A 15,909-nucleotide genomic window follows, 5' to 3' on the forward strand; every position below is an offset into this window, starting at 1 on the left:
CCTAAGCTATCTAAATCACACGACATACATGCATGATCAAGAGTTCATACAATCAAAACATAAAACCAAATAAGTCTGAATTTATGTTTTTCATATATAAAACCGAAAATAACATCCAAGAATTCATACAATAAATTCGAAAATTGCAGAAAACCTAAATACAAATTACTAGCCATGGATGAATCACACATTAGAAACCTTGAAGGATGAAGCAAAGATGAATTCGATTATAGAGAGGCAAGAGGGGGAGACGGCTTGGTGGAGAATGGATGAAGTTTTTGGCTCGAATTTTCTGGGTATTTTGGCAGGGTTTCGGCTTGGATTTATGAGAGCATGGAGATGCCAAATATGAAGGGAGGCCGTGCCTTTTATAGAGGAATGAGGAGAGGAGGGGCTGCTAGGGTTTTGATGGGCCGATCCATGTATGCACGGCTAGGATCTTTTCTCTTTAATTGGATCGAATGGCTGCCCTTCTTTTCCTTGTAGAACAAGTTCTTATCTCCTTATTTCTCTAGGGTTACACGGCTGGACTCCTTCTCCTTGGCTGAATTGGATAAGACACGGCATTGGACTCCTTTTTCTTCTTGGATATGAGCTGAAAACGTGAGTAGCTTCACCTTCAAGCTCCTTTCCATCCTCTATTTTCCTCATTGGATATGGACTTCAGCTGTGCTATCTCCTCCTATCCCATACGGCAAAGAACTCCTTCAATTTCTCAATTTGATGCCGTGTATTATCCTTTGATTTATCTCTTCAATCTTGAAAATAAAAACCGAAATTAATAAGAAGAGATAATGATTTCGAAACTTATGTCTTAATCTAGCCATTTGTTGTCTTAAAAAGACACATGTAATAGATGAGCTCAACTAGATTAGGAAAGTTTCTAATTTGCAAAAATGAAACTTACTAGAATAAGTAAGTTACTAGAACAAGAAAGTTCATTTAGGAAAGTTTTGTAATAAGAGTTTGAGTTCAAGTAGGACTTTCCAAAATGATACGTTTCCTAGTCTAACAAGGATTGCTAGTGCAAACAGGACTCTCAAGATATCCCCAATGCGACCAAAGCGTAGAAAGATGAAGACTCCTAATCCAACTAGGTTTCCTAGTCCTATAAGGATTCCTACTCAAATTAGGACTCTAGACCAATTCTTCGTTTTTAACTCGTTTAAGCACAAAGACACATCGAAAACCGTCCAAGACTCCTATTGTGACTCAATAACTCAATATTACAACAATAAGGGTTAAACAAAGTATAAATGGAGGTAAAAACATATTAAGAACGTAGCACAAAGTGCTCCTATCAAGGTAATTTGACAAGTTTACTACACCATTCAAGTTGCAAGGTTTGCAAATTGTACAAATCGCACAAACTGTCTGGCAATTCCTCCAGTTGCGAATTATGCGATAAATTCAGATATCTCAAATGTATCATTCCACCAATCTCTTTTGGAATTTCTCTAATAGAGTTTTCTCTCAAATTTAGATTCTTAAGGCTTTTGGATTGTGATATCAACTCTACCCTGATGCTAGTAAGTTTCGATTCAAAAACTGTGAGAGTGCGCATGCTCTTACAGTTAAGAACAGAAATAGGAAATGGACCCTTGGGTGCAAACATTAAAGACAAATGACGGACCTCGTCACCCGGTAACTTCATTCTCTCATTTGCACCATTTACCATCACACTAAAGCATTCATCATTTGTTAGGTATTGGACAAAGTCATGCACAATGTCGTGCATTTTACACCTTTCTATATTCCCCTCTTCATCTTCATTAAAATCTTGAAAGAAAGACCTTGTTACTAAGTACTGAAAACACCTTTCACCAACCACTGTTTCATGTGCTTCCTCCTTTTACTTCAAGATAATCTTGTGACATCCACAACTCAACCACTCTCTTTCATGTGCTTCCATTATAATCCTTTGGAAACGTGGCACAGTAAAAAAGACAACGTTTGGATAGTGGTTCTAGATCATAGTAACTTAGTAATAATGGTTGGAACACCTGCTGCTCAACCTCTTGTAATTCCCATATCTTACTATTCAAAACCTTTACCCATAGTTCTATTGTGTTCTTGCACCGCATTAGACTACCCAAAGTTGTAGCAGAAAGAGGCAAGCATTTGCACCTCTTTACAATTTTATCACCAATATCACTAAACGTTTGAGACTTTTTCCTTTCGCCATCAAAAAATGCAATGTGATAAAACAATGAGCTATATGTTTCTTCATGTTAGAGTTTGAATAGAATTTTACGGTTTCTGCAATTTTTGAAATCAAAAGGACAAGTCTGATCAACTTACCTTTTGGATTTGGACAAACAGATTTTTGAAAGGATACGTTGTCAACATCCTACATACTGAAAGGGTGCCTAGGAATCTATATAACCCCTCCCAGTCTTCTTCTCAAATACAGAAAAAATAAGAACATATTTTCTTCTATCTTTCCCTTTTCCATTCAGAGAGAAAAAACACTGAGTACGTTCGCTAGAATCCAAGGTCTGGTGCTAGGCTCTTGGATTATCGATAATTGTATCCTAGTAGTCAGAAGCCTAACGAACTACAAGCACTGAGTAGGGGTGAAATTCTGTCTAAAGGACATTGCCAATCTGCAAGCCTTTATCGAAACACAAGTCAGTAAACTTGCAACTTCAATTCCTTTATTTTACATCTGCTGTATTTGTATCTGATCAATTGTGCAGTGATCTTTGTAATACTTTTATATCATACAAGTGTATATTCAATTCATTGACATATATCCAACAATCTTTAGACATAAGTTTATGGATCAAGTATCAATGAATGGTGTGAAAACTCATGTGGAGAAACCAGAAAAGTTCAAGGGTGTGGACTTTAAACGATGGCAACAAAAAATGTTGTTTTACCTGACAACTTTGAACCTTGCTCATGTTGTGAAAGAGGAAGTTCCAAAGGCAGAAGGAGATGATGTGACTGTAGAACAATTGAATGCAATTGATGCATGGAAGCACTGTGAGTTTCTATGCAGGAACTATATTCTCAATGGGCTAGATGATACTTTGTATGATGTGTATAGGTCATACAATACTGCAAAGGAACTCTGGGAATCTTTGGAGAAAAAATACAAAGTGGATGATGCAGGTTCAAAGAAGTTCATCATTGGGAAATTTCTGAATTACAAAATGGTGGACGGCAAGACCGTTGTTAGTCAAGTGGATGAACTCCAATTGATAATTCATGAACTTCATGCTGAAGGTATGATGATTAATGAAAGCTTTCAAGTTGGTTCTGTTATAGAGAAATTACCACCTTCTTGGAAAGATTACAAAGTGCACCTGAAGCATAAGAAGAGTGAAATGACAATGGAGGATCTGGTTTTGAAACTACGAGTTCAAGAAGACCATCTGAAAAGTGAGAAGCAAGGCGATGGATCTATCTTCGAAGCCAAAGCAAATATGGTTGAGGGAGAATCTTCCAAGCCGAAGTTCAAAAATCAGAAAGTCAGAAATAATAAGCAAGCTTTCAAGTTAGCACCAAAGCCTAAGAACTTCAAGAAAATTAAAGGCAGTTGCTGGGTGTGTGGAAAGCCAGGACACAAGGCGCAAGAGTGTCGTCACAAGAAAGATGGAAATGCTGCCAATAGGAACAACAACAACCGAGCAAATGTGGCTGTAGCAACTGATGATTTTGTGGCTGTTGTTTCTGAAGTAAATTTGGTGAATGACAACAAAGACTGGTGGATTGATACTGGTGCAACAAGGCACATTTGTGGAGATAAAAATCTGTTCATTACCTATCAACCACTTAATGGTGATGAGCAATTGTTCATGGGAAATGCATCTGCATCAAGTGTTGCTGGAAAGGGTAATGTGGTCCTGACATTTACTTCTGGGAAAAAACTCACCCTCACTGATGTGCTACATGTTCCTGAAATAAGGAAAAATCTTGTGTCTGGTCCTTTGTTGAGCAACAAAGGTTTTAAGCTTGTATTTGAATCTGATAAGTTCGTTCTCACTAAGGGAGGAACTTTTGTAGGAAAGGGCTATCTTGCAGAAGGGCTCTTCAAACTCAATATGTATGATGCTGCTATTAATAATATAAATAAGTATTCTACCTACTTGCTTGAGTCTTCTAGTTTATGGCATGCTAGATTAGGACATGTTAATTACCGTTCTTTACATAGAATGTTTAATCTTGGTCTGCTGCCGAAATGCACAATAGATGCTGCACAGAAATGTGAAACATGTACAGAATCAAAATTTGCAAGGCAAACTTTCAAATCAGTTTTTGGTAGATCAAATGAGGTGTTGGGACTAATCCATAGTGACTTATGTGATTTTAAATCCACACCAAGTCGTGCAGGAAAGAACTATTATGTTACTTTCATAGATGATTGCAGTAAGTACTGCTATGTTTACTTGATACATAGCAAAGATGAAGCTTTGAATATGTTTAAGACATATAAAGCTGAAGTTGAGAATCAACTCAATAAGAAAATTAAAATCCTACGTTCGGATAGAGGTGGTGAATATGAGTCGAATGCATTTGCAGAATTTTGCTCTTTACATGGCATTATACATCAAACAACTGCACCATATTCCCCGCAGCAAAACGGAATTGCTGAAAGGAAAAACAGAACATTTAAAGATATGATAAACTCTATGCTAAATAGTTCTGGTCTTCCCCATAGTTTGTGGGGTGAAGCATTGCTTACCGCTAATGCAATCTTGAATAAAATCCCTCACAAGACAACTGATAAGTCTCCATATGAAGTATGGAAAGGAAGAGTACCTACATATAAAACACTGAAAGTGTGGGGGTGCCTTGCTAAGGTTCAAATTCCTTTACCAAAGAGAACCAAACTAGGACCGAAGACAATTGATTGTGTGTTTATTGGTTATGCCAATAATAGTGCTGCATATAGGTTCTTAGTATTCAAATCAGAAGTTGCTGATATACATATAAATACTATAATAGAATCTGTAGATGCAGAATTTTTTGAAGATATATTTCCATACAAAACTAGAGTATCTTCAAACAAGAGGAAACATGATACAGATCATGCTAATGATTCTACATCATCTGGTGTTCAAGGTAATAACTTGGAACCAAATGATAATAATAATAATGACCAGGAGAAAGACCTGGAACCAAGAAGGAGTAAGAGAATCAAAGTTGCAAAAGACTTTGGACCTGAGTTTCTTACTTATATAGTTGAGTCTGAACCACAAACATATAAGGATGCAATGACCTCTCCAGATGCTCCTTTTTGGAAGGAAGCAATTAATAGTGAAGTTGAATCCATTTTACATAATAACACCTGGGAATTGGTTGATCTACCTCCTGGTAATAAACCAATTGGATACAAATGGATTTTCAAAAAGAAATTGAGACCAGATGGTACTATAGACAAGTATAAAGCTCGTCTAGTTGCAAAAGGATACCGTCAAAAAGAAGGGTTAGATTTCTTTGACACTTACTCACCGGTCACAAGAATTACATCTATAAGATTGCTAATTGCAATTGCATCAGTATATAATCTGGAAATTCACCAAATGGATATTAAGACGGCATTTTTAAATGGTGAATTAGACGAAGAAATATATATGGAACAACCGGAAGGGTTTGTGGTACAAGGTCAAGAAAAGAAGGTTTGTAGACTTGTTAAATCTTTATATGGACTTAAACAAGCTCCTAAGCAATGGCATGAAAAGTTCGATCACACAATGATAACAAATGGATTTCAGATCAATGAATGTGATAAATGTGTATACATAAAGAATTGTAAAAATTCTTGTGTCATTGTATGCTTATATGTAGATGATATGCTCATCTTGGGATCCAATCTGGATGTCATAAATTCTACAAAGAAAATGCTGAACTCTAAGTTCGATATGAAAGATATGGGACGAGCTGATGTGATTCTAGGCATTCGTATTCAAAGGAGTGCAGATGGATATATTCTAACTCAATCTCACTATGTGGAAAAGATACTAAAGAGATTTGGTCACTATGATAGCAATCATGCCGTGACTCCTTTTGATTCCAACTGCAAGTTAAAGAAACATGTTGGTGAAAGTGTATCACAGTTGGAATATTCACAAATAATTGGTTGTTTAATGTACATTATGAATAGTACAAGACCTGATATAGCCTATTCCATAAGCAGGTTAAGTAGATACACCAGCAATCCAGGAAAAGATCACTGGGAGGCTTTAATAAGAGTACTACGGTACTTAAAATACACCATTGATTATGGATTGCATTACACAAGATACCCTCCTGTATTAGAAGGCTACACAGATGCTAATTGGATTTCAGATAGCAATGAATCCAAATCCACAAGTGGATATGTCTTTACACTAGGAGGAGGAGCAATATCTTGGAAATCATCGAAGCAAACGTGCATAGCACGCTCGACAATGGAATCAGAATTTATAGCTTTAGACAAAGCTGGAGAAGAAGCAGAATGGCTTCGCAATTTCTTAGACGATATTCCATTGTGGCCTAAGCCTCTTACAGCTATTTGTATACATTGTGACTGCATGTCAGCAATAGCTAGAGCAAAAAACCATATATATAATGGTAAATCAAGGCACATAAGACGTAGGCATAATACAATCAAGGATATGCTCAAAAATGGAACTATTTCAATTGACTATGTTAAATCAAAAGAGAATATTGCAGATCCTCTTACAAAGGGTATACCAAGAGAGCAAGTCAAGTATACATCGAGGGGAATGGGTTTAAAGCCAATTCAATGAGTCAAGCTTGGCGGAAACCTAACCTAGTTGATTGGAGATCCCATGGTCTAGGTTCAATAGGCAAACTAGTTGAGTGAGATTCAAAACATTGAACACACAACATAACTCATTCCTACGGTGGGAAGTGTGTTACCTGTGATGAAGTGAAAGGTTGAGTTCGATCTATATTCTTAATGACACTAATCTTTTACTTTTTAAGAGGAATATGACAGGATATTCATAAATTAGGTGTCACCTATATGAGAGTAAATGTGGGTCGCATTTATGAGAATTACATGGCTAAGTTCTCTAAAGCTCTCATGAATCCGGGATTTGTTCAGGACCAAAATGAACACAAACGTATGAACTGAAAAGTGTCGAAAGAGATACGTGTGATGCTTATTGTCTTGGCCTACTACAACGGTGGACAGTTCAAGATTTCATATTCACTGCGTCACCAAGTATGTCCGATAAGTATTCACTAAGGTAGGTTCAAGTCCAAAAGACACCTCTCCTGATGCGTATCAATTTCAAGTTTCTCACGAACTCTTCCTATTTTCAAATCCCTATTCAAATGTGGGGGACTGTTAGAGTTTGAATAGAATTTTACGGTTTCTGCAATTTTTGAAATCAAAAGGACAAGTCTGATCAACTTACCTTTTGGATTTGGACAAACAGATTTTTGAAAGGATACGTTGTCAACATCCTACATACTGAAATGGTGCCTAGGAATCTATATAACCCCTCCCAGTCTTCTTCTCAAATACAGAAAAAATAAGAACAGATTTTCTTCTATCTTTCCCTTTTCCATTCAGAGAGAAAAAACACTAAGTACGTTCGCTAGAATCCAAGGTCTGGTGCTAGGCTCTTGGATTATCGATAGTTGTATCCTAGTAGTCAGAAGCCTAACGAACTACAAGCACTGAGTAGGGGTGAAATTCTGTCTAAAGGACATTGCCAATCTGCAAGCCTCTATCGAAACACAAGTCAGTAAACTTGCAACTTCAATTCCTTTATTTTACATCTGCTGTATTTGTATCTGATCAATTGTGCAGTGATCTTTGTAATACTTTTATATCATACAAGTGTATATTCAATTCATTGACATATATCCAACACTTCACTCAACTTCTCCAAATGGATGTTGTGGTCACTGGTTGCTCCCATTGTAGTTGCAACTTGCGCATTTCGGGTTGTTACCAAAATTATACTCGCGAAGGCACCATGCTGTAAAATGTTGAAAAAGGGCTCCCACTTTCTATGGTCTGAGTCCCAAACATTGTCTAAAGCAAGAAGGGACTTCTTGCCCTCTACATAATTAGCTATATGTTGAACATAAGTCTCTAACTCATTAGAATTTGGGACACTTGCATATAGACCCTCAAGGATGGCTTTGGTAACTGCAATTTGTACAAAGGGTTCTGAGATATAGACCTATATTCTTGTACGAAAACAGTCTTTGACCCTGTCATCATTATATGCTAGTTGGGCAAGAGTAGTTTTTCATATCCCCCCTAAACCTACAATAGATATGACAAGAGGCTGCTTCTTTTCTCCACTACTTTGACTCACTAATTGGCTCACTAGCTTATTACTTTCATAGTCTCTACCAAATGTACCAGACTTATCGACAATAGAAAAGCTTTTTCAATCGGGCAGGTTGTTCAATTCCTATTTCATTGTGCTAAAGTTTATAAAATTTTCGCTGCTCATGGGTCAAAGATAACTTCTCATTCAGATCTTGAATCCTCGTAGCAATATCACGATGAAAAATTATATGACTGACTTGCCTTGAGCAAAGACAATGGAAGGGAACAGAGAAACACCCATTGTTCTTAAGAACAATAGTACTTTCGCCTTATTTATGGATCTGTTGCTCAGGGCCGGCCCTGGGGCAAGGCGAAGCAGACATACGCATTGGGTCTCTAAAAATAAGGGCCTCCAATTTCGAAGGGACAAAGATCGGCTCAAATATCACATGCAATGACCGGGTTGTGTAGTGCTCATCGAGGGGGAGAGAATGGCGGTGGTGGAAATCCCTGACGTGGCTGGAATGCGGCGGCGCAACCGGTCAAAGGTCGCAATCTCTGGGTTTCTTTGTTACAAACAGAGAGAACAGAGAGAGTGACGCGTGAGGGAGAGAGAAGAAGAAATAAAAAAGAGAAGGAAAATAAAAAGAAAAAGAGAGAGAGAGAGAGAGGTTTGTGTGTGGGAGAGCCACTCTAGGCTCTCCTTTTACTTTATATTCAACGACGGAGATCAAATGATGGAGATCAATGGCTTAGATTTAAAAATGTAAAAAGTGTAATTTCTGAAAATGCGACTTAAGTAATCGTAAACTTCGTAAATACGTAGGATATAAACCGAGCATAGGAAAAATATTTCGTGAATACCCCCGCACTCGTGACGACACGTAGTTTAACAAAAAAATAATAAACAAAAAATTTGACATCTCAAAAAAATATCGGTTAATGTGACAATAATACTAAAAAGAAAACAAATTGCACGAGCTCACACTCTACCCCCTTAAAGAAATTTTGTCTTCGAAATTAATTGAGTGTTAGAAGAGGTGCGGATATGCCTCATGCATAAGTGGCCTCATTAGGGTTATACCGTCTCCATTGTGACGGTACATATATTGGCCTCCATATAGTTGATGAAGATTCAAAGGTGTGGAGGACAAGTCATGAAGATTTGATATGCAAAAGGAGAATTGAAGTTGTTTCCTAATTGGACTAGGAAAAGATTATGGTTTGTTTTTCCTACCAAAGAAGTCTCCACCGATTTGATTATGGGTAGATTGATATATATTTGAGAATATATATTTAGTTAAATGGTGTTTGGGAATTGTTATAGAAAAGGATTCAAAATAAAAGGTGTATTCCATATTCATATGGATTTTTTCCTTTTCTATGTGAGATGTATTAGGAAGTGAAGTTAGGTTTAATTCCTAGGGTTAGGGAATACATGTGGCTGCTATATATATGATGTATATAGGCAGTAGGTTGGGTAGCCAAGAAGAGATACACGGCCAGAGAGAAGAAGAAAATAGAGAGAAGGAGAGAAAGAGAGAAAAAGAAGAAAAAGAGGTGAATCCTTAGAGAAGAAAATTCACACAAAGAGAAGCTTAGTGCTAGGAGATCTTTGTGACTTCATTGAAGACCTTAGTGGCAACATCAACGTTCTTAGTGAGGTTGATCATCCGTGTGACTACAACGATCTTAGTGAGGTTGTATCGACACTTGAAGCAACGATCTTAGTGAGGTTGTTTCATGCTTGATTGTGACTATCAAGTAAGAAGTATTTTTTACTTTTGAGAATAATATTATTATTGATTAAGGTGTAATCATTGTAATATGAATTGTTCAATAGAAAAGTAAAATTCTTCTATATATTCCGCTGATATTACTCGTTATTGTTCTATCTTGTGTTTTCACATTGCAAATTCACCACGGGCACATCGCGATTTCATAGTTTCAAATCTGGGCCTAAAAAGAGACAAATAAGAGGACTGCAACTTAGATGTCTCCAATTTTTTTTTCGCCTTGAGGTATTATTGACACATGGCCAGCCCTGCTGTTACTTGAGGATTTCATAGCTCCACTCGCCCACCACATCGTCAATCTCGAACGAGACTTCTTTGAGGTTGTTGAGCCAGCGTTTGACGTTGGCCTCCTTCACCTACCTCTTCTCAGCATCCGCACTAGAATGGTTTCGAGGGTGAGGTTATTCACTTCTTTCTTGACATTCACAACAAGTCTCACGTTTTGTTCCAATTGTTGGAATAGAATGGAACCCAATTGCTCTATGAGTAAGGAAACAAGTGCTTCAGCCATTTTGTTTGGTGTTTGGATATGGAAAAGAAATAGGAATGAGAAAATGAACAAGGGCAAGTGACACGATTTGGTAATCAAGAATTCAAGTTGATTTGGTGGTGGTGATATCGCTACCTCCCTTCAACCAGCTTTATATAATGAAGCTTGAAGAATTCTTGGGGGCAATTCAAGTACCATTGTTCAATACACAAGCGGTTACCTTAACAAGCAAGGAATTTTTGATTGCTTTGGTTAAAGCATTAATTCATTGTCCAAAACCTTTATCTCTTCACTCTTTTCCTTACTTGTTAGCAAACAAATCGATATGATACTCCACGTTATTCCTTACTTGTCTGCGACCAAATTGATCCGAAGATACCTGCAATTTCTTTCTATAGAACCCCACTCGGTCACTATGCTTTGCTTTTCATTGACCTTACCCTTCCTACTAGGGGTATTTGATATTCGTATAATTGCCTAAATCGAATAGTCTCCCTGGTTAAATCTGAATACAACATTCATCGATTATAGGGATCAATTCCACCAAGTATAACTGTCTAAATCATTAAACAGAAAGCATTCAGATACAGTAATCTTATTTTCTGGGTCTGTAACCTAGTTAGTTTAGCATGAGTAACCCTACGGAGAGAATTGCCCGTCACATTCAAGAAAATCCGCTACAGCCAAATAGATAACTTAACACTCCTTTAACTTCTGCATATATCAAAACCTGACAATAGGGGGGAAATCCGGATGTTCCAAAAGTCGATACAAATCATTTTATTTACAGAACAAACAATTTGTTTCCTTCTTCAGGATAGTAGAGGCACACATTACACACAATAAGCATACTCGGACATCGAGCTTTTTTCTTATCTCTAGCTTGGTGAAGACAGGATTTAGAATTCCCTCTCAGGGAACAGAATTGGAGCCAAAAGGGACCAGATAAAGAGCCCTGCAGTTGCCCAACTTGTCATGACCCTCACCCAGACTGAGGGCCATCCCACATCAATTAACTTCCCACTCTCCCCGACTGAAGTTGACCACCCTGTCAAAAGCATTGCCGAGTACATACTTGCAAGTGAGAAAATGATGTGGAAGAAGGCATATGAATACGACACTGACTTGGCTTTCTCATTTTCTTCACGTTCTTCCGGCTTATCCAATGGGAGCAGTGGTTTTCCAGCACCTTCACCATGCAATTGGTTTTCAAAAAAAAAAATAATTTAATTATTACACATAATAAACTTGATATGTAGCCTTTCACTGCTACTAAACAATCATCAAGGACACTTGTTCAAAAAATTAAAACATCAGTTGTAAGTCAGTTGTGATGTAAACTTTTGATGGAAAAATAGAGCAACATCATATAAACCCAAGAGGCCAAGATTTACCTGCACGAGGTGAGCTAGGCGGAGACAAGAGAGTTGTGGAAGATCCAGCACGCACAGCAGAATAAACCACAGATAGAACAGTGGTAAGCAAACCTAAGGTGAGAGTGCCAGTGGAAACAGCTTTAGAATGCTTGTGGAGACCATTGCACTCATAGTCCCTCGGCTCACTGGCAAGTGCACTGTAGCAGAGGTACGTACAGTACACAGATATCACTGACGCAGGTAAAATGCTGCCACCTACCTGTGTAACATCAAAATAAAGACCATAAAATCATCAAGGTCATTATTAACAATTAACTTGGACATTTCTACATAAAAGAAAAAAATATAATTACAATATCAGGTACGTACTGAAACTAATTATTTTAATATATAAATCTATTTACCACAAAAATTAATTTCTATGCAACCAGAAAGCAAAGCAGCAAACAAGTAGTGTGTTGGATATTTGATAGACTCATAACCTGAGATGCAATAAATGATTAAGCCAATACAATGTAAAACTGGAGTATTAGTATTGTATCTGTTTTTTTTTTGCCAGCGATTAGTTTTACTGTCTTCAGAAAGAAAATTGAAGTAGGTATTATTTGGATTTCAACTAATCAAACTTAAAATGTAAATATTCCTATATACAAGAACAAAGACTTTTGATCAACCCTTCTACGTTAGCTTTTTTACTTATCAATCTAGGGAATAAAGTGAGCGAGAAAGTGGGAACCTATATTAGTGAATATGATGAACTAAAACAATATAGAAGGTTACAGATAATAGAAGCAATATAACATAATTATTAAACTTACAGTAGGATGCAGTGCCACTATAAGGAAAACGAAGACAAATATCAGAGTCATGACAATAAAGAAGGTGTTGAGCCCGCAGTCATGTCCAGATGGCGTGAACAAGTGGAAAAGAAGTCCAGAGAAGACGAATGTCGCCACATAACAAACTAGAGAGACAACAAAAAGAGCAACATACCTGCATAAATGAAAATAGAACTAAACTCAGTAAATGAATTATAAAAATTTAAATAGTATATACATGATCATGACGATACTAATGGGAATAATAAACTAACCAAAACTGCTCATCATATGAAACCCATTTGTCGTTCCATCCATGAACAAAATCCAACAGAAGCACAACTTGTACGAGAAGAAAGAATCCTGAGCCAAACTTTGCAATTGTCTCTGCATAAACAACATAAAATTATCAATATCATCCAAACAACTCAAATGCACAATGTTTAAATGACAAACTTCATGTAAAACCTAATTGCAGTCATTTCCATCATTCAACAACTAGGTGCATTTTCATCATGTAACAGATATGTTATCTGTTCAACATATAATAGCTCATCTGATGAGACCGGGAGGTACACCATTGAACATACGCTCAGCATTTATCTCGTAACGGCATTGAAATTGTCTCAAACAATACAATTGACTACCTTTACAACGAGAAAACGCGTGTATAAACAGTGCTTACCATAGAAACTAATAACCCCATTCGGCACAAAAAACAAGGAGAAGAGCACCAACACGAACCAGCAAGTAACCTTCATCATCCATCCACCGTGGTGAATACCATCACGCGGATCCTTCTGACTCTTCACACCAATCATCACAACCGACAGGACAGTGAAGAACAGAAAATTCCCCAAGCTAACACGAAGCACGGCCTCCGTCTCAAACCACTCCCTATCCGGTATCTGATGAAAATGATTAATCCCTGCATCAAAAAACAACCAAACCAAAACACTTCCATCACAAACTCAAACAATTTCTCAACAAACACAACGTCTCAGAGGTGGCGGTGGCTTATATTACAAGGAATCTTCTCCAGTAGAGGCGGCGCGACGTCGCGAAGAATCCATGAAGCAATGAGAGAAAAGGCAAAGAGGAAGCAGTATGCAATCCTCGCAGAGCGGCGGCTGATGCTGGAGACGGCGGACTGGCACAGATTGCAAGCACAGCCGGCGCAACACGACGCCAGGCACGAAGCTGCCCACATCTTCTTCTTCTTCTTATTTCTTCACACCTTCACCAACCGATTCAATCCCTAAATCAAACAAACTGATCACCAACCAAATTATCATCAATAATTAAATCGAAAACTGAAGAATAGAAGAATCTGATTACGATTGTATCTGAGTAATAGCGAGAAATTGGGTAAAGTGATGCAAAACCCTAATGATTAGGAGAAAGGGGTGACCGGATGGATGAGATTGAGACTAAAGGGGGTTTGAGATTGTAGGAGATCAAAATCGAGGTGAGGGTTTACCTTGTGGAAAATTGGAGGAGAGCCAAGATTGAAGAGGTAGAGAGAGAGCGAGATGATATTGATATGGATGGAGTAAAGACCGAGAAGGATATAGAAGATGGGAAAACGAAGACTTTCGCTTTGCGGGTCGGATTCGGATTTGGAGTTGTCCACCGTCTTATTTGACTGTCTTCGAGTCGAAAAATAGTAATAACAAGTTTTGGGCCGGGTTTTGATTAGAGGTGGCAATGGTATAAAAAACAATTCCAACTAATTCGTATACCAACCGTACTAAATATGGTGGTATACCAAATATTTGGTACATGATATATGGTACAGTATACCGTATCAATATTAAAAATACGGTAGGTAGGTGGTATAGATTTTCCATATATCATGGTATATCGTACCTACCAACTTATATTATATTAAATTATTTAATTAAAATATATATATATATTTTTAAATTTCAATTGTAGATTTATTGAAAAATAAATTCAAACCATATATATCTACTAACCTTAATCTAATCTCTCTGAGTTTCTTTCTCAAGTACACTATTTTTCTCGTCTTTAATTTCTTTATTTAATTATGAATGAATCGATTCAATCGAATTCCCAAGTACAAATGCTTAGGCCTATCAATAGCACCATCACTGCTTACAACATGTCAACATATATCGCATTTAAACCTATCATTTATTTTTTCAATTGTTTTGAGAATTCATAAGTACTTTAACCGTTTGACTATTTGGACTTTGACTTTCTATTTATGACTTTGTATTTGGTAATTTGGTTGAAGTTATATAAGACTTTAGAATTCTATTGTTATTTCACTTATTTATTATTATTTATTTGGGTTGGGCCTTAAAATTTTTGGGCCTTAAATATGTTGGTACAAGCCCATTACCAACCGTACCACTTAATTGGTATACCAACGTTATTGGTTGGTATAAATTGTGGATTTTTCATACCAAATATATATTGATTGGTATATGGTATTGGAAAATTAAGACTGGTATACCAACCAATCCAGCCCTAGTTTTGATCAAGGAGAGGCCTCGAACTTTTTTCGAAGGATAAAAATTAATTGTTCGCAAAGAACAAATTAGGGATGATAATGCGCACGAAAGGGTCAGGGGATCGAATGTCATACTCATACTCAATGTCAATTACGTCTTCATACTCGTCTCAATTCCCGTTAGAAAATAATGGGTATTCCCCGTCCCCGTCCCCATACCCGTTGGAGATCCGTTTCTCATACCCGCTCAAATATATGTTAATGATATTTTTGTTATATTATATAAAAATTCATATGAAATATAGAAAAACGTAAAAATCTAAAATAAAAACTAAATATCATGATGAAATTAGTTTTTTTTTACATTAATCCTACTCAAATCAATGCAAGTCTAGTCAAAATAAAATAATAACTATAAAAAAAGTTTGTATTTACATATATATTAATTAATATTAAAACATATATAATATATATTTTATTCTTATTGGATGGGGATGGGGATCAAAATACCATCTCCGCCGGTTACCCGATTCCATATTTCGAATATAGAGAATCCACATACCCGGTCTCCGTTTTTACCTATTACATAGCTTCATTAGGGTCGACTACCCGATGGGTAATATTGTCATCTCTAGAACAAACCAGCATTATTGAATGTCAATAAGCATGTAGTTGGTCTTCGTTTTTTTTTTGTTCTTTAAA

The 15,909-nt window shown here is 36.9% G+C and overlaps 1 protein-coding gene across 2 annotated transcripts; it reads right to left on the minus strand.

Moving 5' to 3' along the window:
• Positions 1-11,224: 11,224 nt before the first annotated feature.
• Positions 11,225-14,350, minus strand: LOC126797560 (uncharacterized). Of its 2 annotated transcripts, none has more exons than XM_050524208.1 (7): positions 14,209-14,350; positions 13,755-13,986; positions 13,414-13,656; positions 13,004-13,115; positions 12,729-12,903; positions 11,929-12,169; positions 11,225-11,723 (listed from the first exon to the last, which is right to left on the minus strand). In XM_050524208.1, exons 2-7 carry the CDS (start codon positions 13,936-13,938, stop codon positions 11,434-11,436), a joined length of 1,245 nt encoding a protein of 414 aa, XP_050380165.1. In that variant the 5' UTR covers positions 13,939-13,986; positions 14,209-14,350; the 3' UTR covers positions 11,225-11,433. The 2 variants fall into 2 exon arrangements, with proteins under 2 accessions (XP_050380165.1, XP_050380164.1); XM_050524207.1 differs by having other exon boundaries at positions 13,755-14,000; positions 14,209-14,345.
• Positions 14,351-15,909: the final 1,559 nt, after the last annotated feature.

This window comes from Argentina anserina, chromosome 6, assembly GCF_933775445.1.
Source record: "Argentina anserina chromosome 6, drPotAnse1.1, whole genome shotgun sequence".
Classification (NCBI taxonomy): Eukaryota; Viridiplantae; Streptophyta; class Magnoliopsida; order Rosales; family Rosaceae; genus Argentina; species Argentina anserina.

Excerpts from the sequence above, each read along its gene's own strand:
- LOC126797560 (XM_050524208.1), bottom strand. The coding sequence starts at position 13,938 with ATGTGGGCAGCTTCGTGCCTGGCGTCGTGTTGCGCCGGCTGTGCTTGC. Across the intron at positions 13,657-13,754 it reads TCTACTGGAGAAGATTCCTT|GGATTAATCATTTTCATCAG; the intron begins GTAATATAAGCC and ends TTTTTGATGCAG. Across the intron at positions 11,724-11,928 it reads GCCTAGCTCACCTCGTGCAG|GTGCTGGAAAACCACTGCTC; the intron begins GTAAATCTTGGC and ends TGCATGGTGAAG.